The sequence below is a fragment of the Sceloporus occidentalis genome, unplaced genomic scaffold, assembly GCF_023333645.1.
Source record: "Sceloporus occidentalis isolate IW3139 unplaced genomic scaffold, rSceOcc1.0.p SCAF_6, whole genome shotgun sequence".
Classification (NCBI taxonomy): domain Eukaryota; kingdom Metazoa; phylum Chordata; class Lepidosauria; order Squamata; family Phrynosomatidae; genus Sceloporus; species Sceloporus occidentalis.
This window is the reverse complement of record NW_028316986.1, coordinates 68,782,675-68,807,023: the sequence shown is the minus strand read 5'-3', so window position 1 is coordinate 68,807,023 and position 24,349 is coordinate 68,782,675. Positions and strand designations below refer to the sequence as shown.

Genomic DNA, 24,349 nt, shown 5'->3' with positions numbered 1-24,349 from the left:
AACAGGAATCCATCTAAGCCAGGCATTCGGGTCTGGAATACTTTGAAGATTGAGAGGATCCTGAGGGAATGAAACAGCACAATATGTTGTTCCTGGTGCTCCAGTGTTTGAAGTGGCCACCTCACTGTGCCAAATAGATAGCTCAGTGACATGATGGAAAAGATTAATTTTTTCCAGCCATTGTTCCTGTCAAAGAATACATACATTTGGTTGTATTCACACCATTAGTGTCCTAAGCTTTCAATCCAGTCACCCCTAGCTCTTCAGTGTAACAAGGAGGCAATACAGTTCTGCAATCTGAATAGGAACATTTGGAAGCCACTGTATCAATAGCCAAGTTATCATTAAACTTCAAGAACAGACCTTATTCTAAGTAATATTCTAACATTTCATTTCACTTTCAAAGTGGGATTCTTTGAGAAACAGTAATTATGCCTTTATGCATTGTGCCAACTATTGCTTCAATTGTTTCAAAGAAGAGTCCTTTGAATGAATTAGAAGAAGAACTGGAGTGGCTTTATACTAAAAGTGACCCTTTTAAAAAACTAAGATACAGACGAAGTGACACAAGACTTTTTACTGAATCAGCTCATCTATATAGAAACTTGATGCCCCAAATATTTGAGCACCAAATTTTAAAGAGGAAAAAAAGTATTCATATGCTGTTTTATGCCACTGGTGATATTTTGTCTCTGCTGGAGGAAATTAGGTCATACAAATCACAACCAAGATGGTACAGTTAGGAAAAAAAGCAGCAAAAAGTTTGAATTGTCAGTCATTGTTCTGTCTTCTGTACAATTTGTTCTGGCTGCAATTCTATGATAGGAATGTAAAGAATATTCACAAGTCCACTTATCCACAATGGAAAGCGTGTCATCCAAAAAAATTACCAGTCACTCCAAGATTTGTCATTATTAAGCAAGAATGAAAATTCCAGGGCTTTCTGCCCTGTTTTCCATGTATTTTTACACAAAAACATATTTGGAACAAAACAGAATGCACTTTATACAAAATATAATGTTTTGTAAAACAAAATGCAAATAGTAATAGAAAAAACACACCTTGTAGAGGTTTCCAATGAGAATAAATTTTTAAAAATGCTATTAACAATATCTCCATATGTCAATGAACTGCAATTTTAGTTTAACTGAAAATACATAGGGAGATTTGCTTTGATTAGTTAGTTACTGCTCACCAGGATTCACCCTGATCATCTATGTCCTGCAGAATCTGCACCATCCATGATGGAAATGTTGAGAAATCACACATACTGTTAATGAAGCATTTTTAGAAAATGCCAACCAATAAAGCTATCACTGATGGATTGTTGTTTGTATTTGTTAAATGGCCAACACACCTACCCCTGATTTTTTTTCATACTATTGTAATTAAGTATTTTTTTTATTATGCAATGTTATCACAATAACAAAGTGAAACAAAATATCTGTTATTAAGTATTAAATAAAACCAATACATACATATGTGAACACATTAACCTGAATGCAACTTCAAAACAAGTGCCTTTTATTCTGAGGTACAAGTAGCACCCTGCTAAAACTTTATAGTTTAGTTGTAATTGGACTATAGCGCATGGTTTAAGTTTCCTGAATTTAACTGTCTCTGTTTTAGGCAACTTCTATTTCAGTTCCACTATGAAGGATGGGTGGTGGGGAGATAGAGGAAGCAAGTCCTGGAAATATTCTTGCACATCAAAACATGGTAATCATTTATCATGAACGTGACAGTGTTAAAACAGACTATGATCCATTCATATTGGGCTAATTTGATGCCTATTCTAAGACACTATTTTTGTATCTTTGCTTCCTTGCTTCCCTACATTATGGCTTTTCATCCTCACATTTTATATTGTGTGTGCCTTCAAGTTGCCTGTCAACTTATGGTGACCCCATGAATTTTTAATTTATTTTTTAATAGCTTCTGCTGCAGCGACTTTGCCTCTTTTTGTAATATGAAGTTCAAGAGCATCAGAGGACTGAAAACAACATCAGAATCATAAGATGATCATTACATTCCTCACTTTTGCCTGGATTAGTATGCTCCTGACAGTAACTACTTCACAATCATTCTGAAGTGCAATACCTATTCTGACACAAGTCAGGTGCCAAGCATCCCTGTTGATGATGGTTTCCACAAACTGGATGGGATAAAATATTTTATAACTAATTTTTAAAATGATACACCTCTGTTTTTCAGATATTTGTCATGTAAAATTATCAGAAAAAAGAAATTACAAAAAATATACAAGTCTATTCAGGGGTTAGTCCTCCTTACTATCCAGTCTCAGAAACAATCCCACTATTGGCACTGAACAGGCTGACGAACGGGGACATAGTAATCACAAACAAGATGGAACACATATAGAAACCTGAGAGACAAGTGTCCAACATCACATTTTACAGAATCCCATCTACAGATCCTTCTGATGAATATCAGAAAGAACTACAGAAATTACTCAGAGAATTCCCCATTGATGTACAGAACCAGTGCCACATTGACATACTCTGGGAGCCTCAAATAAGTACCTTCTATCTACTACTAAAATATGCAGTATATATACAATACATTGTCTCAAGCACTAAAACCTTCACTGTCAAGGCATCTGGAGATATGGACTCAATTCTCAGACCGTAGGATGCTAATACTTCAAGATATGTGAGCTAGCCATAAATTGCCAGAGAACACTATCATAGCCACTATAGATGGGGCATCATTTTACGCCAATAGCCCATATTAAGATGGACTACAAGCCATTAAGAATACCATCCTGAAAGGGGCTGCACATACCTAACCACCAAACTTTCACTTTATACCGACTCATAACGATTCACTTTTGGGAATAATATGTCCTTTCAAATTAATGGCATTGTTATAGGCACATGCATGGTGCTACAGTATGTAAACATCTATTAGGCTATCATAGAACAACACTTCCTCATTTCCTGAACCCACAAACTTTTTCTCTACATCTTTACAACAGCTTTATTTTCTGGACTTATGGAATCACTAGAGAAGTTCTGCTGGAATTTCAACAACTTTCCTTTACCATCACTCCAAGCCTGGAACAACCCACACAACAAGTTCACTTTCTTGATATCACTCTGTAGTAACACACTGTATCAAAAGCCCACTGATCACTATACATGCTTATGTGGAAGCTCCCCGCTTCCATCCAGAACATATAATCAAATTTACTGTTTACAGTCAAGCCCTCCAGCACAGGGACTTTCAACTCATGGATTTATAACAGGCATTTGTCAAATGGTAACTGTTATCCAGTGAAGTGAAAAAACAAATTAACAAGGCAAGATTAATACCTGGTAACAATCTACTACAAGAGAGAGAATGGTGGGATACTATAACACAAGAAATGGTCTAATAACACTAGTTTGTCATCTATAGTTCCCAGCTGAGTCCACCCAAATGCATCATCAGCGATTTATAACCAGTTCTGATAAATAATACTGCCTTCTCACAGGCTGTGCAGGGCATACTTAGAGATGCCCTCACATCATAAACAATTACACACCACAATGTGACATATAACATGGATGGAAATACAGGGACAAGACGCTGCCATAAATCCTGATGCAAACTGTTCTGACAGCTACTCTGGCAATAACATTACAGGTCCTCATAACATTACTCACAACATTAATTTGGTTGTGCAACCCATAAATAATAACAAAAACTTTAAAAATAATATGAAATAAATAAAAATATAAAAAACAAAATGAAGCATATAAAATAAATCAAAGGAAGACTGGAAAGAGAAATGGCTCAACTGAGATATCGTTATAATTTCCAGCAGTCTAAATACTGAGACAATGGTCTGTTTGCACACTACATTATTTCCTATGGGGCTCGAACATAGACGGATTTTCCCTTATGTGAGGGGATCCGGACTGGATCCCCGTGTAAGGAGAGGGCCCACTGTACAGTGCGCCCGCACCATGCACGAACACATTTTACGCGGCTTCCAGCTTATGCTGAAGCTGCTTGGGAAGGCAAAAAATGGCATGTGCGCGCTCGCGGCGTACACACACTGCTCCACCTCATGCACACACCCCATTATTTCCTATGGGGCTCGAGCATAGGTGGATTTTCCCTTACGCAGGGGGATCCGGCCCACTGTACATTCTTTCATAATAGTTACAAGTATAACAAAAGAATTCTTCTAAGACTATTTTCCTACTTGAACAGATCTGACTTTTAGGTAAGCAGTCACAACAATGTAACTGCTTAACACACTGTATCAGCATCTTTGAAGAAGTGAATTGAAATCCACAAAAGCTCATGCTTCATTTCCCAGGTGCTGTTAGATTCCACCCCCAACTGAACTGTGAGGTTAGTAAGTATAAAATTACAGCCAAAAGGCTGGATACAGATATAGACATACATTTAAGAATGCCATTGACATCATTATGTTTTAATGATGTTTTACTGTTTTAATAGGATAACATTTTGTGCTCCCTTCTCAGTAAACAAATTTCTTCCTTTTTCACCATGAGACAGTTAATCAAATTTCTTTTTTTCCCCTTTTAATGTAAAGTACTGTATGAAAATGGGCCATAACTGACAGGTTCTTAGCTAACATGGCCACCACTAGCACCACTCTAAGATCTTTTTAACAAATTAAGATCACTCAAATATGTTATAAAACTTAAATATCAGTGTATCTAAACTTCCTAGGTTGTTTTCAAATTCTTTTCATATTACTATCTCCTGAAAAGTCTTATTAGTAGGTACAAGTAACTTGTAAGGCAGTTTTTTCTGTGCAATTTCAAACATTTCCACCATTATCAAAATACAATAGTGTTTCAAACATTCCATCCTATCCTCTGGAACAAATGGATGATGCCATTTTCCAAAATTAATCCATTCACGATGGCCACCAGACAAAGTTTTCGGCTTGTGTTCAAGGTAACTGTAAAAGAAAGGAAATAAACAACAATAGGTTTCAAATAATTTTCCACAGTGATTAACAAATACTTCTGGTTAGTATGCAAAGGGATTTTGTAGCACCTTTGAGACTGAGTGAAAGAAGTTGCAGAATAAGCTTCCATAGACTTTGTCTACTTCCTCAGATGCACAGACTAAAGAGTTTATTGCATTAAAAAACCCCCAATTTACCCCAGGAAGCTTCCGACTTTGCAAATTGGTCAGCTGCATGTGGCTTGTAACCAGGTTTTAGGTGGAATGCAGCTTGACGGCAGCATTGGCAGCATTTTCCCTGCGATAATGCCTGACTGCATCCCATAACTGGCTATAAAATGCAAGTGGGAAGCTGGGCTGCAGCAACCACACAGCGTGGCCCCAATTCAGCTTTTTGCTGTCCCAAAAAGGAGCGGCAAATTGCTGTTCCTTTCTGAGCAGGCAAAAAGCCGTCTTTTCCCTCTCTGCTGCTGCACCACCAGAATGCCCTGAAGACAGCTCACGTGTGGGCAGGTGGGCAGCATGACGCTGGCTTCCTGGTGGCTTCAGAGTGTGCGGCATCTAAACTCCATGCTCTGAAGCCGCCCGGAAGCCAGTGCAAAGGGATGGTCTATTTCGCCCCAAAGTCTATCAAAACTTATGTTACAATTTCTTTTGCTTACTTTATTAGTTTCAAAGGTACTACAAGATCCCTTTGTATACTGATATTCCAGACTAACACAGCTATGCCTCTTACTTCGGGTTAACAATTCATGGCTACGAATGAAGCCTAACTAATCAATGGGACATCAGTCCTAATTAGCAAGGCGAAAAGTTTTTTAGTGCTATCTTGGTTCTGGTGCATTGCTCAAGATGGCCTTTCCTTCTAACCTTGAGCAATAGCTTTTATTAATCAGATTAAGGAACTGCTGCATGATCCTTAGGAAGGGGACCGAATGGCCCCTGAATGCAGTGGGAGTTCTGCTCCACCAGTGGTGAGAAAGGCTACTGAACAACACACACTTTACTAAAGGTTCTCCCCAGGGGTACAGGGACGTAGCCAAGGGGAGGGGGGTTTTTGGGGTCCAGACTCCGCCTTCCATTAGAAAAATGAATGGTGCGTGCTGCTGCGCCGCCACATCCAAGCCCCATTATAATGGTGGCACTTAGTCTGGACCCCCCCCCCCCTTCCTAAAATCCTAGCTACATCCCTGAGGGGTGGAGAACATTAGCACCAATTCCTAACCAGCAATGAGTGCATTTTAGGGCAGGCATTCTGTGAATCTGCAGGATCCTAAGTCTTGGTATTACTCTATGTCTCCAAACAGGCTCTGCAGTTGGCATTGTTATACCCTCCTATAAATGAGAAAGTGTTACAGGATTGTTCATTAAACTTCCTTCCTTATTGAAAAAGGCACATATATTAACTTATATTTATATTTAATTATATTATTTAAATGTAATGATATCAATTAATTTATATTTAATGAATTCACCAGTTAAAAAGGCCAATAAGATCAGCTTTAAATTCCATAACTGGTTGACACTGGTAATCATAAAATCACAGTGGAGTATGTAGGAAGACTTTCTTCATTCAACACAACTGAGAATAAGGTTTATGAGTAGTTCTTTGTATTATCAGTCTTATTTGTTTTTAAGGCAGGTGAAAATTAGGCTATGGGTTTCCATTAATAATATTTTTTTAATTCCTTTCCAAGACAGGTACACTATTTCAAAATTATGGCTTGCAAAATCTTGTAAGAAGTCAGAAATATTTTACACTTTGGGAATGGGATTTAAATGTACTGACTCTAAATCTAATTATTAGAAAGGCTGTTCAGATTTGCAAGGTGAGACATAACTCTTTGCTGTTAATAAATGTAAATACTTATTCAGAGAAATATTAGACACTGAATCCCATGGAAAACCAGAAGTGATTTTGCCTGACTTTCTTAAAGGCTCAATAGAAGGTTTAAATGGCATCAAGACTAGATCTAGAATTTATTAACATCCCATTGTGAAAGAACTGCAAAAATAAAAAAATTCCAAACAAAAACTGAAAGTGTTGTGAAGCAGGGAATAAAAGCTGATGAAATATTTTTTGTTTTGTCCTTAAGGAAATACTTTTTAAGCTAAGATTTTACACACATGAAATGCCGAGACACATAATGCAGAGATCTATGTAAAACTCTATTCAGAAATGGAGAACACTAATTCATGAGCATATATTAGATACATAAAGCAAAAATCAAATCCATTACTGTGTCTTAATGATTAGAGCATGGGGGGCTTCATTGCTTGTGCATTGAAGAGGTCAATATTTTTAATATTTTCAACTTTACATGTTGAATCAAAACATGCTGCCAGCTTATTCCAGAGGGTGACTGTTTTACTCCAAATATTGTTTATGACCAAATTTCTGTTTTCATTTTTCCCTTAGTTCTCAGATGACCAAAATTAAAATACATGTGCTCAAATCGGACTCAGTGCATCAATCTGCAGCTTCCTCTTTTATATAGAGTTGTGATAAGTATATTTACAATTGTTCTTGTACAAAATTAAGGCTTGTTATTTTAAATTTTTATAAGTATGCCAAAAAGTCAAATTTTATATGCTAAGCTCTGCATGAAGCATTTTACTTTGCTAATTCAGTAGAATACATTTGGGTATGATGTGAAAGTAAGTACTGCATATATTGCATGTATATCAACTTTCTCCAATTTTTTTAATGAAAGAAAAGCCACAAAAAGCTGTTTTCCCCACAAGTGCTTCAAAATGTGAACATTTTTACAACTCTGAGTTCCACCATAATGTCAGTTCTACCAGATTAAGTGTTTAGTTTTGCTATTTTGGTGTACTGTACAAATTTCACATCTGTGTGGGTCTAATGTCAGGTAATTCTCTGAATTAAGTTGTTGTTGTTATATTTATTTGTATCCTGCTTTTCTCCCAAAATTGGGCCTCAAGGCAGTTTACAATTTTAAAAATAGTACAGCTAAAAGATACAAAAAGTAATCATTAAATAGAATTAAAACATTTACAGTATTAAAACAATTCAAACCTACAGTTAAAAGAATAAAATGCAATTATAAAGATAAAAAGTGACTAAAAACTGGTCAAATGCTTTCATGGCCGGCATCCATAGTTTTTTGTGGGTTTTTTGGGCTATGTGGCCATGTTCTAGAAGAGTTTTTTCCTGACGTTTCCCCAGCATCTGTGGCTGGAATCTGAAGATGCCAGCCACAGTTGCTGGGGAAACGTCAAGAAGAAACTCTTTCTAGAACGTGGTCACATAGCCCGAAAAACCCACAAAAACCTGTGATTAAAAACTGTTCACTTGAAAGTTTCCTTCTGCAATATTTTACATCTTAATGATGGAAAGTCTGTCTGTTTCATACTGGTAAAGCCCTGCAACTGTTGGCAGCTCTTTACCTGGATTGGATGAATACAGTATATGCAATCCTGATCTACTTGGGAGCTTTATTGTGTTAGCAGAATAGAATTAGAAAAATACCTCTAATTGCTTGAGAGTTTGATGTCAAGACGAAAACTTTAATGAGCTTGAGGCATAAATGAGTATAGTCATGCTCCCAAATAATAGCTGGAATCAGTAGAAGTTTTCCATAGCTAGATAACAGCAATGCTTTCAAAAGAAAGATGAACTTTTCTTTGGTTCTCAGAGCTATTGGTTTTGCTAACCACAAAGTACTGAAGATGCCAATCAAAAAGGCAGCTTGTTCTGAATGAGAGACAGAAATAGGTGAAAACAAGTCATTTGGAGAAACAACTGACATCAGGAAACGGTCCTTCAAAAGCCAATCATAAACAAGATGTATTTGCAATATTTTTCTACATGTGCTCACATGGGGTAATTGAGAAGTTTGCTATGTGAGGGAGTATATCTTGGATTGAGTTAGATGTAGAAGCTAGTATTGAGACAGCAGGCAAACTGATAAAGGTGGAGGCATTCTCTAAGCCATTAAAGACTTTAAAAGGTAGTAACCAAAACCTTTAGTTATGCCTGGGACTGGCTTACATAAACAATGCTAGGTCGAACAGACAGTCAGAGTACTAGCCAAAACTAAGCAAAATATTTCTGGCTACAGTTACCACCTAAATACTGAGGAGCTAAACGATATTCTGTAGGACTCTCAGACTTTAAATCTGAATTTTCAACAGAAGCACATCCCATCCCAAATAGGCTGACACCATATCACTGAGTTGGTAGTTTTCGTGACCAAAGGTACTTCTCTTCTCTGATTTTCAGGACCAAGAGTGTTACAGCTATGTAGGAATTGGATTGAATTAGATTGAGTGTTACAGCTTTGTAGGAACTACCTCGTATATTGAATTATGTATGAACTAGATTGAATTGGTAACATAACCAGTTTCATGCAGGAGACCTTGGAAGCTGAGTGGCTATCACACACTCAAGAAACTTTCCCAAGATTGAAGTAATAGATACTGGTTCTGGCCAGCACAAAATATGTCACACTTCTTGGAAGAGGTCAAATTGTCTACTCGGTGTGAGAGCATAATAGTTGCAGAAAAGAAGGGTCTCTGGTGCTATGACAGCAAAATATTTGCTAAATGGGTTCTAGTCTGCATCTGGCTGGATTTGTTGATTTTTCCTTTACAATTCTGGTAATCTCTGAAATAATTTCACTGCCATCATCTCTGTGATGCAAGAAAACAGAGGCATCATTAGCAATTGTGTGAATGTTATGAGGCACTTCACAGACATTAAATTCTCTCAGTGCCAGTAACCTGGGAGAACCCAATACTAGTCCAGTTTGCTCAGATTAGCTGAATTTTACAGCAACTGATTCACATCTTGTTTTGCAAAATCATCACAAACACCTTCTAAATTAAATTAATGCTCAAGAGGACATGTGGACAGGTGGATGGGCTTGTTTCCAACTTTGGTCTTCCATTTGTATTGGAGTTCAGTTCCTAAAAGCAACAGCAATAGCATTTACATTTCTATACCACTTCATAATGAACTAAGCACACTCTAAGCATTTTACAATGTATAAGCCAATTGCCCCCAACAAGCTGGGTACTCATTTTACCTACCTATGAAAGGATGGAAGGCTGAATGAACCTGGAGCCCTCTGGGATTAAACTCACAATGTTGTGGCTGCAGTACTGACATTTAACCACTAGGGCTGTCCTAAAAGTCCCAGCCAACTTGGCTAATAGTCAGGAATTACGGGAGCTTAACTCCAAATCATCTGATGGTGCAATGGTTGGTAACTACTGTCATAGACCACCACACATACTCTTCTTCCCCTCCCCATCTAATTGGCTGCTGTTTTTTGAAACCAGGAGATAAAACTGGAAAAATTCTCTTGCCTCAAGCTGTTCCCTGTAACATATGCTAGACTAGTCTGTTCTTCATTAATTCCCAATCATAGCAGTCTTCCAGATTAAATAACGTGACATTAAATATCAAATGGATTCCCATAAAAAATATGGCCAGTGGTAGTAAGGAATCCTCCATAGACGAGATTGGCTTTCAACTGTCTAACCTACAGGTAAGCAATGATGGCTCCAGCTGTTGTTGGACTGCAGCTCCCATGCCTATACTGCATAAGGAACAGTAACTTGCAGTCAACAACACTATGTCTGAAGGCTCACAGTTGCCCTTCCTTGATGTAATTACTCTTCCCCTACTATGACATGTCTTTAATGTTCTGTCTTGCTCTGCCAGTAGATCATTCAGCATATTCCCCTGTTCAGTAATTTAATAACAGCAAGTAAACTATCTGATGCAGTTGGCCTTTTACTATTTATTTATTTATTTATTTATTTAGGTATTTATATCCCGCCCTTCAGCCCTAATGGCTCTCAGAGCGGCTTACAATTATTATTTTTAATCAGACAGTTCCCTGCCCTCAGGCTTACAATCTAAAAGACACGAAACAAAGGAGAAGGGAATGGTGGAGGGAAAGGGGATGAGGTCCAGTGGTTCTTCTCTCCCTCTGATGCCTGGACCAAGGCAGATGGAATGGAGGGAGGGCTCTTCCTTCTTCCAGGCTAGCCCTGATGGAGCTGGACCTGCCTGGTGAACTCCCTCTCAGGCTGGCGGATGGCAGTTATGGAGGGCGGAGTCTCCTTCCTCTCAGGCTGGCGGATGGCAGTTATGGAGAGCGGAGTCTCCTTCCTCTCAGGCCGGCAGATGGCAGTTATGGAGAGCGGAGTCTCCTTTTTCTCAGGTTGGCCCTGATGAAGCTGGCCCTGCCTGGTGAACTCCCTCTCAGGCTGGCGGATGGCAGTTATGGAGGGCGGAGTCTCCTTCCTCTCAGGCTGGCGGATGGCAGTTATGGAGGGCGGAGTCTCCTTACTCTCAGGCTGGCGGATGGCAGTTATGGAGGGTGGAGTCTCCTTACTCTCAGGCTGGCGGATGGCAGTTATGGAGAGCGGAGTCTCCTTCCTCTCAGGCTGAGAGTTGTTTATATCTTAAAATATGGGTATGTTATCTTTGATACTGAAAAATATAGGCTTGAATTACTTGTTTGTGGAACTTAGGTCTTTCAATCCTTGATCTACACTGATTTAGGTATTGTCATGGCCTGTCAAGAGCAGCTCTCGGAGGAGGAGGATGAGCCTCCTCCAGAGGAAGAGCTAATTGAGGCTACACCAGGTGCTAATCCTGCTCTGCCAGGTCACAGCTGTATTCCCCAGCCCCAGAGGAGGAGGCTCAACCAGGTCCTAGTGCTAGTGAGATGCCTCCTGTGGTGCAACAGCCTAGTGGTGACTCTGGGGAGGAATCATGCCTGGATGTGCCTACCTATAAACAAAGAAGGGTTGAGAGTGCTTGCAGGCACAGATCCAGGAGAATTGCAGAGAGGCAATTAGCAAACCAGCCTCAGGTGGCACGGGGGAGAGTTTCCCTTACTTAAGGTGCAGAGAGGCATCAACTCAGGGCCAGAGTTTATTGCATGATCCTTTGGTGTGATTGTTGCTGGCACTGGCTCCTTGTATCTTGACTCCTTGTTGCTTTGACCTCGGAATGGACTGGACCCTTGTTATCTTCTGGCTGCTTTGACCCTGGACTGATTTGACTGCTCTGACTTCTGGTATCCTGACTTGGCTTTCGGCTTGCTCTCTAATGCTGACTCTTTGCAAGGTCTGTGCACTGCTTCCATTTGCTGTGCTAAGCCATTCTTATTGGCATAGTGTGGGTGTGCTGGCTGCAGTCTAGGACAGATATAGATATTTCTATACACATATAGAAATGTTCAGTATATTGGATACAACATGTAACTGGCTCCAGCCCAAGTCACCATTTTGTATCTAGTTCTGATTTATGGACTTCAGGGTTCCAGTAAATAGCAAAACATAATGTTTTGATAGGCCTTTATAATTGAGCAGGAATTTGAATCAGGCCCAAGTTCAAAATACTGTGTTGGAAAATGCTTCCATCAATATACTTTGCTGGACAATTAAATACTTTACATTTTCACATGTGTGCCCATTCAGACAATTGAATGCTGTAATGTTTTGACTGCTGCGTGTCATGCTAACAAATTCAGTGAATTCAGAGAATTCAAGAGATAGAATTATGACTAATGATCTCTCAATACATATGTTCTGCACTTAATAACTACAATGCATTTAGTAGTCAAGTTAAAAGTTTTAAAGTAATACATTTTAAAGACTAGAAAGAATGTCTTGCAACACCAATAAGCTTACCCATAGATGCTATTGCAAACATTCGATAAAAATCCCATTCTTTGGCATATCTAATAAAATCATCAGGATCAGGACTTTGGCTTGAATCCTGTAGCTGCAACCACCTGAGATAAGCTTCACAGAGCAAACAGAATATGCAGAGCTTGCTATGAATCTGCAGTGTGAAAAAACGATCAGCATCAGAGGCAGACACTTCATTCAAAATCTTTTTTAGCAATAATAATAATAATAATAGTAATGAGATTTATTTCTTACACTACAGATCAAGATGGGGAACACCAGCGAATTAAACATATAACAGTTAACTGATACATTTTTAAAACATTCAATGCAAACTTTAAAATTCATAATTTAAAAATGTTCTGGATAATCTTGCAAAAAAAAAGATGACTTTTAAGTGCTGTTCTGAACTTGCACAGATCCCCCATGGATATAAAGGGACGACTGTAACACAAATACTGTCACCAGTGCTAACCACCCTTAACATTCTCTATTAGTCTCTTTGTTCACTTCCAGATAGGTTGGCTGATTTGACAAAGTGTGGTAGAACAGGATACAGGTGTACTGTAGCTGGGCAGGTAAGAAGTGGCTGTTTGACACTGCTAAGCAGAAACCATTTGTACACCTTTCATTACAGCCCAGCAACCACTTGGCTCCCACTTAGCATCCCCTGGACAAATGGTGAAACAGCCTTCCCATATTGCCAAGCACTAAGGCAGGTGTGGAAAGATTCTAGGACAAAAATATGCATGTCAGTGAGAAACAGAGAGACCTGTCAAAGTCTCTAGAGGAACAATGTAACCCCTCTAACCCTTGAGAGTTGCCCATCCTACTTTATAGCCTGCTTAGACATGGATCATATCAATACCATCCACTTGGAGCAACTGTTGGGGCTGCTTCTGTATATGCTCTTCTTGGTGTGAGAACCTTCCATGCATCAAAGTTGCAGTCTCTGATGATTTCAATGCTCTGAATGGTACAAAATATTTCCTTACACTTCATTTTATTTTGCTACTGAAGGAAATATCAGTCCTTCCTCTCTCCAAGTGGAAAAAGCTATAGAAATAATACAGGTGTTTTTGCTAATCACCTGGAGCTTGGATTCCAACATGTTACAAGGGTCTTCTCCACCTGGATGCTTTCTAGGAGCAGATTCCAATTAGGACTTACACTGATGGAAGGCAGAAAAATCACAGAACCATACAACTGGAAGAGACCATAAGGGCCATCCAGTCCAATCCCCTGCCATGCAGGTACACAGAATCATAGCACTCCAGATATATGGCCATCCAGTCTGTTTACAAACCTCCAAAGAAAAAGACTCCATCACCCTCCCTGGGAGTGTGTTCCACTGTCGAACGGCTCTTATTGTCAGGAAATTCTTCCTAATATTGAGGTGGAATCTCTTCACTTGTAGTTTGAATCCTATGCTCTGAACTCTATTCTCCGGAGCAGCAGAAAACAAGCTTGCTCCATCCTCAACATGACATATCTTAAAATATTTCAACAGGGCTATCCTATCAACTCTAAACCTCTTCTCCAGGGTAACCATACCTATCTCCCTAAGTGTCTCCTCATACGGCATGGTTTTCAGACTTTTCACCATTTTGGTTGCCCTCCTGTGGACAAGCTCCAGCTTGTCAATATTCTTTTTGAATTGTGGTGCCCAGAATTATTAGTATTCCTGGTGAGCCCTGACCAAACAGAAGACAGTGATACTATTACTTCCATTGATCTAGACACTATACAGTGGTCCCTTCCTATATGCGAGGGATCCGTTTTGGACCCCCTCGTGTATGGGAAAAACCGCCTATGCTGGAGTCCTATGGATTCCTATAGCAGTGCGCTCTGGTGCACAGCGGTGCCTGCATTTCGTCAGTGCCCACATCATTTTATCCACCAGGGTTTGCCATCCGCGTGAACACAAGTCCACGTATGGCAAGCTGGCATATGGCGTGGGCAGACTATACTTCTATTAGTACAGCCTAGAATCACATTAGCTTTTTTAGCTGCTACATCACACTGTTGACTCATGTTCAACTAGAGGACTATTAGAACTCCTAGATCTCTTTCACATGTACTGTTGTCAAGACAGGTGTCTCCCATTCTATATTTCCCTTTTTTTTTTCTTTTTTTTTTTTGTCTAATTGCAGTACCTTACATTTCTCTGTGTTGAAATTCATTTAGTTAGTTTTGGCCCAGCTTTCTAATCTATTAAGGTCATTTTGAATTTTGATTCTCTCGTCTGGGGTATTAGCTTTTCCTCCTAATTTGGTGTCATCTGCAAATTTGATAAGCATACTTTCTGTTCTTGAACCAGGACTAATAACAGGCTGTCCAAATGCCTCTTAAATGTTCTCCAGAGAAGGGACACTTCTTTCCCATTAGTGTTCATCCAGGACATATACAAACAAGTATTGACTGCAAGAAAACCAATATTACCTAAGCAAGCTTTTAAAATTCAGAACTATTTTCAGAACACTGCTGCTTACTGTTCTATTGAAGAGACTGCTCAATTATGATTCATTTCATGAATAAGTTATATAAGTACAGCAGGGATTTAAGATACCTTATTTTCTAAGGAAACAGAATAGGAAACTCAGAATATTTACTAAAGGGAGTACATGGAAAGGAAGAAGCAAAAATCAGATCCAGATTCAATATTTTCATTATGTCTTGTCAATCTGTGATAAGATCTAAGTATTTTAGAGTAAATGAAGACAAGAAAAAGAAAAAAAACCCTGTAACTTACATTTATCTCTGTATTGAATAAAATATGCCTGTAAGCCTGTGCTTTGCATAAGATTGCATTAATTAAGATGATAACAGGATCATATTCTATATATTTGTCCACTGGTTTCTGACAGGATTTCTGAAACAAGATAGCAAAGGCAAGTTTTAAAACCTGAAATTGTAATATTGTTTAAAAAGCACATTAAAGTTTTTTTGAGAGGGGCCACAGTGCCCTAAAAATGTCCAGAAATAGTATTTCTACATCCTATATAGTTTTTATTGAAAATGTTTTCTCACATAGGCCCGTTACAAACGGGCACTTTAGTACGCGCTCCGCGTGTGCTAGGGTTAAAAAGGGGCATCCTTTCCGGACGCTCCCAATCCTAGGACGCGCGGAGCGTGCACAAAATGGCAGCGGCCGTTCCACACGGCCGCCGCCATGAGGACATCACGACCGCGCCACCTCTATACGGGGCAGCGCGGAAGTGACATCCTCGCTCCGTGCCAGGTCGTCTAGTGCGCCCTTTGTGCAGAGCAGGAAGGAGCTCTGTTTCGGAGCTCCTTCCTGGTTTGGTCCGCTGGGCGCAGCCTTCAGACGGCTGCACCCAGCGGACCAAAGGAGAAAGGGGCCAAGCGGCCCCTTTCTCCTCCTCCCCGTTGCTGCGGGTGTCCTTGGGGCTTGAAGCCCCAGAGACACTCCTTTTCAGGCTGCGGGGAAGCGGCGTTTTGCCGCTTCCCCGCAGCCTGAAAAGTGGTGGATCGGGGCCTCAGCTGCTGCCGTTCTGGCCGCTGAGGCCCCGATACACCGGGGAAAAGGGGTGGGTGCAGCCTGCCCCAAATGGGCGGTCTGTAACCCGCCATAGAAAGATAAATAGTTTCCAGAGTTTCTTGTGAAATGTCTCACATCAAGGAATGTGCTAAAAGCTCATAAAGTCTTATTGCTATGATTACTAATTTCTATTTATGAAATGATCTTGCATTTAAATTTCAGTATTTCATCACATACTATCTGAAGACAGGCATTTTAGGATTAACTGCACACTATATATTAAATAGAAACAGAGCTATGTGGTTTACAAGACGATCGGAAAGGCTATTAAAACTATTATTGGGCCCTTCAATAGCAAGGACTAAGTAATGCAGATGATTTCCAGACATACACCAGTCACAGCTCATCTGCAACAATGGAAATGAAAACTCAGTGTTAGAAGACTGCCTTGAGAGTTACTCCTTAGTGGAAAGAATAACTTGGAAAAATAATTAGACAGGATTAGGAAGGGATTTTAGAAACTTCAAACACATGAAAAATCAAAAGCCAATCCAAGTTTTAATAACCACTATGTGAAAATATCATTATTGAATATTTTATATTTTTATAAAAACAAAGTTTTCCAAAAAGTAAAAAAAAGAACAACATACACACACATATACAAATTCATTACCCTACATATAAACATACACAACAATCATAATACCGAAAAATGAATCACCACATAAAATAATCAAACCATTATTATTATAAATACATAAACACTACTTCCAACTAGTTTCCAGGGTTTCTGGGATTTGATAATCCTGATCCATCAACTTCTGGATCAGCACAAATTCCATCATGTCATTACAGTGTATTAAAAAATAAAAGATGAAATTTTTGCATATTTAAAACAGATACAAAGCCAGATTTAATCAAGGTTGTCTCTTTGGTGTTCACCAATGGAATCATTTTTAAAGAGAGAAATATACACAAAAGTTAATGTGATGAAATATAAAGACTTACTGACAATTGATAATAGCCAATATAGACTATTTATTTGGGTTTACAATACACCTGCTTATGGAATGCTGTTGTACAGTTGCCTGAAATCCACAAATATAGCCACCAGGTTGCTAGTCATGTGCAGAAATTTAATTCTGACCACCTATAAAGGAAACCTGCCATATGCCATAAATAATATACCTATAAAAGATAATTGGTAAGGAAGGGGAGTAGACAGTGCCTTTTTTTAAGCTGAAAAAATCTTTCAAGCAATCCTTGTGTTGATGTACTATTGGTGTTACAGGCTGATGGAAAGGGCTGGTAAACATACTGCCTACTGATTACTTGATGTTGTGTCTTTGGAGAATGGGTGTGTTCTAGATAGAAGGAGATGACTATTACCTATATGATAAGATGAAAAAGGCCAATTAGGCAACTGTAATAGAAAATCCAAGAGTCATTTTTGCTCTTCCTTGGATCTTGGTGGCCATACATCTGTCCAATCCCTGACAAATTGCCTCCCAAATGTCAAAGCACTCCCTCCAGAAAAGAAAAATTTCTGAGGGCTTTTTGTTGTTAACTGCCCTTGAGATGGCTCAGATTCATGGCACCCCTGTGGAGGAAACATCTCCAAGAACCCCTATCCTCCCCTGCTCTGCCAGGCCCTAGGTCCTGCAGATTCAAGCCTGTGACCTCCCTGATCTGACATGTGATCTTCCTCTCTTTCTACTACCTTCTACTTCTCCAAGAATTTTTTCTAATGAGCCTTGCTTTCTCATGATGTGACCAAAGTATGATAGCCTCAGTTTTGTCATCTTGGCTTTGAGTTTAGGTTTGATCTGTTCCAGGATCTATCTGTTTGTTTTTTGGCCGTCCACAGTATTCTCAGCACTACATTTCAAGTCAGTTTATTTTCTTTTTATCCACTTTCTTCACTGTCCAGCTCTCACATCCATACATAGTGAGGGGAATACAATGGCTTGGACAGTTGTAATTTTAGTGCTCAGTTGTATATATTATCTAGCTCTTTCATAGCTGCCCTTCCAATTCCTAGTCATCTGATTCCTTGACTACAGGCTCCATTCTGATCAATATTTGATCCAAGGTATGGGAAATCTTTGACTATTTTGATTTCATCAGTATCTAGGCTGATTTTATGTAGATTCTCTGTAGTCATTATTTTTGTTTTCTTAATGTTCAACATTAAGCCTTTGAACTTTCTTCTTTAACTTTCCTTAAAAATTGTTCCAAGTCTCTCATATTTTCTGCTAGTAGTATGGTGTCATCTGCATATCTTAGATTCTTGATGTTCCTTCTTTTTCTGAATCTAAACCTGCTCTTCTTATATTTTCTGCGTACAAGTTGAATAAATAGGGTGATAGAATGCAGCCGGGCCTTACCCCTTTCAGGGACATAGCCAGAATTTTGGAAAGGAGGGGTCCAGATTAAATGCCACCATTATATTGGGTCTTGGGTGTAGTAGCGCGGCGGCACGCACCATTCATTGTATCTAATGGAAGGGGGGGCGGACCCCACAAATCCCTCCCTTGGCTACATCCCTGCCCCTATGCCAATTGGGAACCATTCTGTTTCTCCATATTCTGTTCTAACAATACCCTCTTCTCTGGGGGCTACAAATTGCTATTTAAATGTAATCTTTCCTTTATTTTCTTTTTTCTTTTCAAGAAACAGGAAGTGACTGGATGTGATGGATATTAGTGAATTAAAAAATTAAACGAAATAATAAATTAAAACATGACAGGAAATACTCATCAAGTAGAACCCCAAACTAACTGTAATGTCAAGAACAGCCAGCCTGTCATTTACTCTGAGACTAATGCTTAATTGGATAGTATCACATTGCACAATCACCTTGCAATGTGTATTGAATGGAACGAACTCAATACTTCCTAATGTAATATTTGGCTGAAATCTTAAAATTGCATTTGACATTGTACAAAATAGACAAAAATGGCTGCTTCTAATTAGAGAATGAAAACCATGTGAACAAATCGTTCAAGTATTCATTCATGTATTCCAATTCCACTCATTCATTTATTCCAACTGCCAGCTATTTTTAAATGTAAGTAAAAACTAACTGCTGCGTTTGACCACAGTTGGTGCAAAAACTGCTTTTGTTCAGGTAACAGATAACATACAGTGAAGACTACAAAATATCACCTCCATTTTATTTTTTTGCACTAGGAACAGAAGATGTACTGGCTAGACGACAATAAATGGCTGCTGAAAGATAGTCTAAAACTGAAGAGATGTAACAGCACTTAAAACGTTTTATTCCCACTGCAGTGCCCATCTAGCTCTTTCATCAACTATGCCATGTGCTGTAGTTATTAAAGTTAACTCTCTCTCTCATATTTTAAGCACATACAAAGTGGTCTTCAATGGCAGTGGAAACAGGAAGAAGCTCATATAACCACTCAGCCTCTTCCTCTTCTTCCCATAGCTACTCTTCAGATGCTCAAGAGATGCCCTGACACTAATATCAATGTACTGAATCAGCGATGCTGGCTAGAACTGGGACATTTTGAGATCTGAATGCTAGAAAGAGATAATATTAATGACAGACTCAAAGAGCTTACAAACACATGCTCCACTAAAAAGTAGTGAGAGCCTGGAAGGCTGATCTAGGAAAAAGTTAAAAACAAAATTGAAAAAGATAAAGTCAGTTAGCCAATAGTCTGTACAGAATCAAAGTAGAATAAGAGAGAAGAGCAAAAGATATGTTAAACACAGTGTGAAGAAGCAGATTATTATAATGATAATGTCATACTGTTGTGCTGACTTTCCAAAATTAGAAGGCTGCTGTGAAAAAACATAGATCAAATACAGGCATAGGATTTAAGACGCCAAGGAAGCCCCCCTCCACTCATCTTCAGATCTTATCTTCACTGTACAGACAATCATTTATACAAAACTGGAAAAAAAAACCTATTTTTAAAATGTAAATACTGTACAATTAACAAGAACATTAATATCAAATAACATTAGCTAAACCTCACTTATCAAAATTAATTATCAATTTCTTTCTGTCTATTCCTGCTAAGTCACGTGTGAGCTTAATCCTATGCAGACAGAATTTTAGTTATCCCAATGTTCTCAGATTATTCAGGGCACTTTTATAGTACTGGGCAGGGAGTGGGAGGGAGGAGAAAAGTTACTATCAAATAAGTTACCATCATTCCAGAACATGGGTGGGAAACTACTAGGGAGGAGGCCCCCTAAAGGACCTCAGAGGACCATATACCCCCAACTCCAGAGTTTAAAAAAATAGATTCCCAAACAGCTCTGCCTGCCCACAACTCCCTAGGAGACATTTGGCCATTTTTTGGCTTCTATTGGTGTTTCTTAGATTTAACCAGAAGTTGATTTCTTGTTTAATACAGGTCTCTTCTGGAACAAGAACTACCTGGGGGAAAGCAGAAACATGTCAAAAGAACCATGCCCCTGTCACAGAACACAGGGTGCATGGCTTTTATGGTTAGCCACAGCCCTCCCCTACAGGAAATAATTCACAAAAATTTTGGGGAGCCATCTGTGACAGCAAAACAATAAATAAAATAATACTTTTTCATAGCACCTCAAAACCGCTGCCTTGTTCTACCAAGTAGCTAAAGTGTCCTGGAAAGCTGCCAACGGACTGCTGATAAGAGTGTGCCAGGCAAAGGTAAACAAAAGCAAGGCTTTATAGCAGCAAAGAAGCAGTTCTGAAATGAAAATATCAGTCCAGTGTCCGATGGATGGAGCAAAACCAAAAGCCAGTCCAGGGTTCCAGAGGGCAGATCCACAAATCCAGTCCAGGGTCAAGAGTGCCAGAGAACAGGTCAATGAGTCAAGGTCAAGAGATCTAGGTCTATCCGAGGCCTAGGAAGCAAGGAATCCACCAAGAAAGTCCAAAGGAGTCAGAGAGAGCAGCTTTCACCAAAAGAATGCAAACCAAACCATTAATCACTCACCAAACTCTGACAAAGAGGTTCGGTGCCTGCCAGGTGTTTATATTAGACCAGCTCCTTATCGCAGCTGCTGAGTGATTAATGAGCGTTTCTCAGCTAACCTTCGGGAATGCCGAAGGCATGCCCATTCAGTCCTTCTTTGGCTGAAGGTAGATACCCCAGTATCTTGCTCCTCTATCTCTCCCATGCCTGGAACCTCTGCTAGGGAAAGGCTGGGCTGCTGAACCACAAGATCCACTGGAGGTGATACAACAGGGCTAGGGCCTGGCTCAGCCAACTCTCCAGGAACTGGGAGAGCAGAGCTGGGACTTGGCCGGGCAGAGCTGGGGCCTGGCTCAGCCTCAGGTTCCCCCTGCATCTGAGGGGCCAAGTCCTCCTCATCGTCCTCCAAATCCTCCTCATGACTGACCATGAGATAAAGTGTGGAGTGGCCTTGCCTGGTTCTTCATCCCTTTAGACATCCTTGCATAGCATCCTCATAGTAGCCTGAGTACCCTAAAGGCACCAGATCCCATCTCATCTTGGAGGTTAAGCAGGGTGAACTCTGGTTAATACTTGAATGAGAGTTGTTCTTGTTGTTAACTGTCCTCGAATCAACTTCAACTCATGACGACTCCAGGAGTGAGACACTGTCAAGATCACTAGTTCCTGCTTATTAGGATCACTAGTTCCTGCTTATTATTTGCTTAGTTCCTGCAAATTCTGAACCATGATCTCCCTGACTGAGTCTATCCATCTGGTGCAGTCTTCCTCCCTTTCTACTACCCTCAAACTTTTCCAGCCAGCATTATTGACTTTTCTAATGCAATCTCAGTTCTAAGGTATGAAAAATCTTTAATTATTACAATTTTTCCATTATCTAATTTGAATTTATATAGATCGTCCATGGTTATCATTTTTGTTTTCTTAACGTTCAGCAGTAAGCCTTCCTTTGTGCTTTCTTCTTTAACTTTCCTTAGTAATTGTTCCAAGTATTTGTTGGTTTTTGCTAGAAGATCTCCAACTAATTCCAGTAGGCTGATATGAGAGGAAGGAACTGGCAAAACCACCTCTGAGTATTCCTTGCCTAAGTGCAAGTATTCCTTGAACTAAAGTTAGAATCGTTCAAGCCAGTGTATTCCCCATCACCATGTATGGATGTCAGGACAGTAAAGAAAGCAGAAAGAACATCAACTCATTTGAGACATGGTGCTGGAGAAGAGCACTGAGAATACTGTGGACAGCCAAGAAGACAAACAAATGCGTGCTAGAACAGATCAAACCTGAAGTCTCCCTGGATGCAAAGATGACGAAACTGAGACTGTTGGACTTCAGCCACATCATGAGAAGGCATCACCAACTGTTGCTGTTGTTAACTGTCTTTGAATTGTCCCTGACTCATGGCAACCCTGTGGATGAGACCTCTCCAAGCCCCCATGTCTTCCACTGCTCTGTTTAGTATTGAAGGTGCAAGCCCATGACCTCCTTGATTGAGTCTAGCCATCTGGCATGTGGTCTTCCTCTCTTTCTACTGCATTCTACCTATCGTAGCATTATTGTCTTTTCTAATGAGTCATGCCTTCTAGTGATGAGGCCAAAGTAGGACAGCCTTAATTTGGTAATCTTGACTTCCAGGGAAATTTCTGGCTTTATCTTTTTAAGAACTCACTTGCTTGTCTTTTCAGCTGTCCATGTTATCCTCAGCATTCTTCCCCAGCACCACATCTCAAATGAGTTAATTTTCCTCTTGTCTATTTTAATGACTCATTAGAAAAGACAACAATGCTAGAAAAAGGTGGAGAGATGTAGAAAGAGAGGAAAGCTGCATGTGGATGGATGGACTCTATCAAGGAAGTCCTGGGTATCAATTTACAGGAACTGAGCAGAGCTGTGGAGGACATGGAGGGCTTGGAGATGTCTCACTAGGCTGACCATACGTATAGTTTTAAACAGGACAGTACCATTTGTTTTATATTTCCAGACTGTCACGTCATTTTAATATGTCAATTTTGTCCCGTTTTCAAGGGGAAATGCCCTGTTATGTTGGAAAAATAGTTTGAAGATCCCTGTTTTGAAACTGTGGTTTGCAAGAGATCAAGGGTTGACATTCCAAACACACATTCGTTTCATTGAAAAAGATAAGATTTCAGCTAGACTGTTTAGGTATGGTAATAATAAAATTACAATCATTGTGTATCAAAAAGCTTTGCATATGGATATGGATAGATATGGGCTACTCTAGTGACTATCCCAAGATGTTCTGTTCCCTGTCTCTGATTGTTTTAATTGATTTTAATTGTATTTTTATTGCAGCTATCATTATGTTGGAATCATGGTTTTGATTTGTTTTAAGGAGGAGGGGATAATGGGATTTATTTGATTGTATTATATGGCTTTTATTATTGCAAGCCACCTCGACCTTATAGGAGAGGCAGGGTGGAAATAAATTATATTATTAAGAAGTTTATATATGGAGAAGAAATTCAGGACAAGGAAGTCTATTTTTATATTTGTTTTGTTGTTGTTCCTTTGTTTGTTTGATTTAATTCCTGTTGGTGTGCCAGGGAAGTTGTGCTAGGTGTGCATTTTATGAAGGTATGTTTTTGTATATTGTGTAAAGTAAATTTGAGTATTTTAAAATGTTTTGTTAAATAAAGATTAATAAAAAAGAAGAGATCTGTCTGAATTGATGAATGCTGCACTTGATATTTGTATGATAGCCATCTTGAATTATACTGCCATGTTCTACATAGGGCTGTCTTTAAAGAAGACCTAGAACCATAGAGTGGGAAAAGACCACAAGGGCCATCCAGTCCAACTCCCCTAGGTCCAGAACACACTGCAGAAGTAATCCAGTTTGGCACTGCTTTGACTGCCCTGGCTCAGTGCTAGGCAATCCTGGGAACTGTAGTTCTGTGAGACACTGAGCCTTCTCTCTGAGAGAGAGCGCGCTCTGGGGCCACAACAAACTACAGTTCCCAGAATTCCATAGCCTTGAGCCAGAAAAGAGTTAAAGCGGTCCTTTCCCGCCCCGTTAACTTTAACTTAAAGGCCTTTCCCACCCCACGAACTCACGCAGATCGAGAGCCGCAGCACCCCGCGCTGGTAGTCCTTGTACAGCTCAGTCGCCTCCCCGTTGCACTCAATACACCTGTAGTAGGGGGCCCCAGGCTCTTTTTCCATCTTTCGAAGCCGGAGTTAGGCTTCAGAGGGACCAGTAGGCCTCAATTACGTTGCCACGGAAACGGACTTCCGGGTTCCTCCGAGAGGAGGAGGAGGA

General features: G+C 39.7%; 1 protein-coding gene across 1 annotated transcript; it reads right to left on the bottom strand.

Moving 5' to 3' along the window:
* Positions 1-639: 639 nt before the first annotated feature.
* Positions 640-24,343, bottom strand: ARV1 (ARV1 fatty acid homeostasis modulator). Its single transcript, XM_089529955.1, has 5 exons — positions 24,145-24,343; positions 15,383-15,502; positions 12,631-12,784; positions 8,447-8,671; positions 640-4,945 (listed from the first exon to the last, which is right to left on the bottom strand). The coding sequence occupies exons 1-5, from the start codon at positions 24,250-24,252 to the stop codon at positions 4,839-4,841; spliced, it is 714 nt and encodes a 237-aa protein (XP_089386081.1). The 5' UTR covers positions 24,253-24,343; the 3' UTR covers positions 640-4,838.
* Positions 24,344-24,349: the final 6 nt, after the last annotated feature.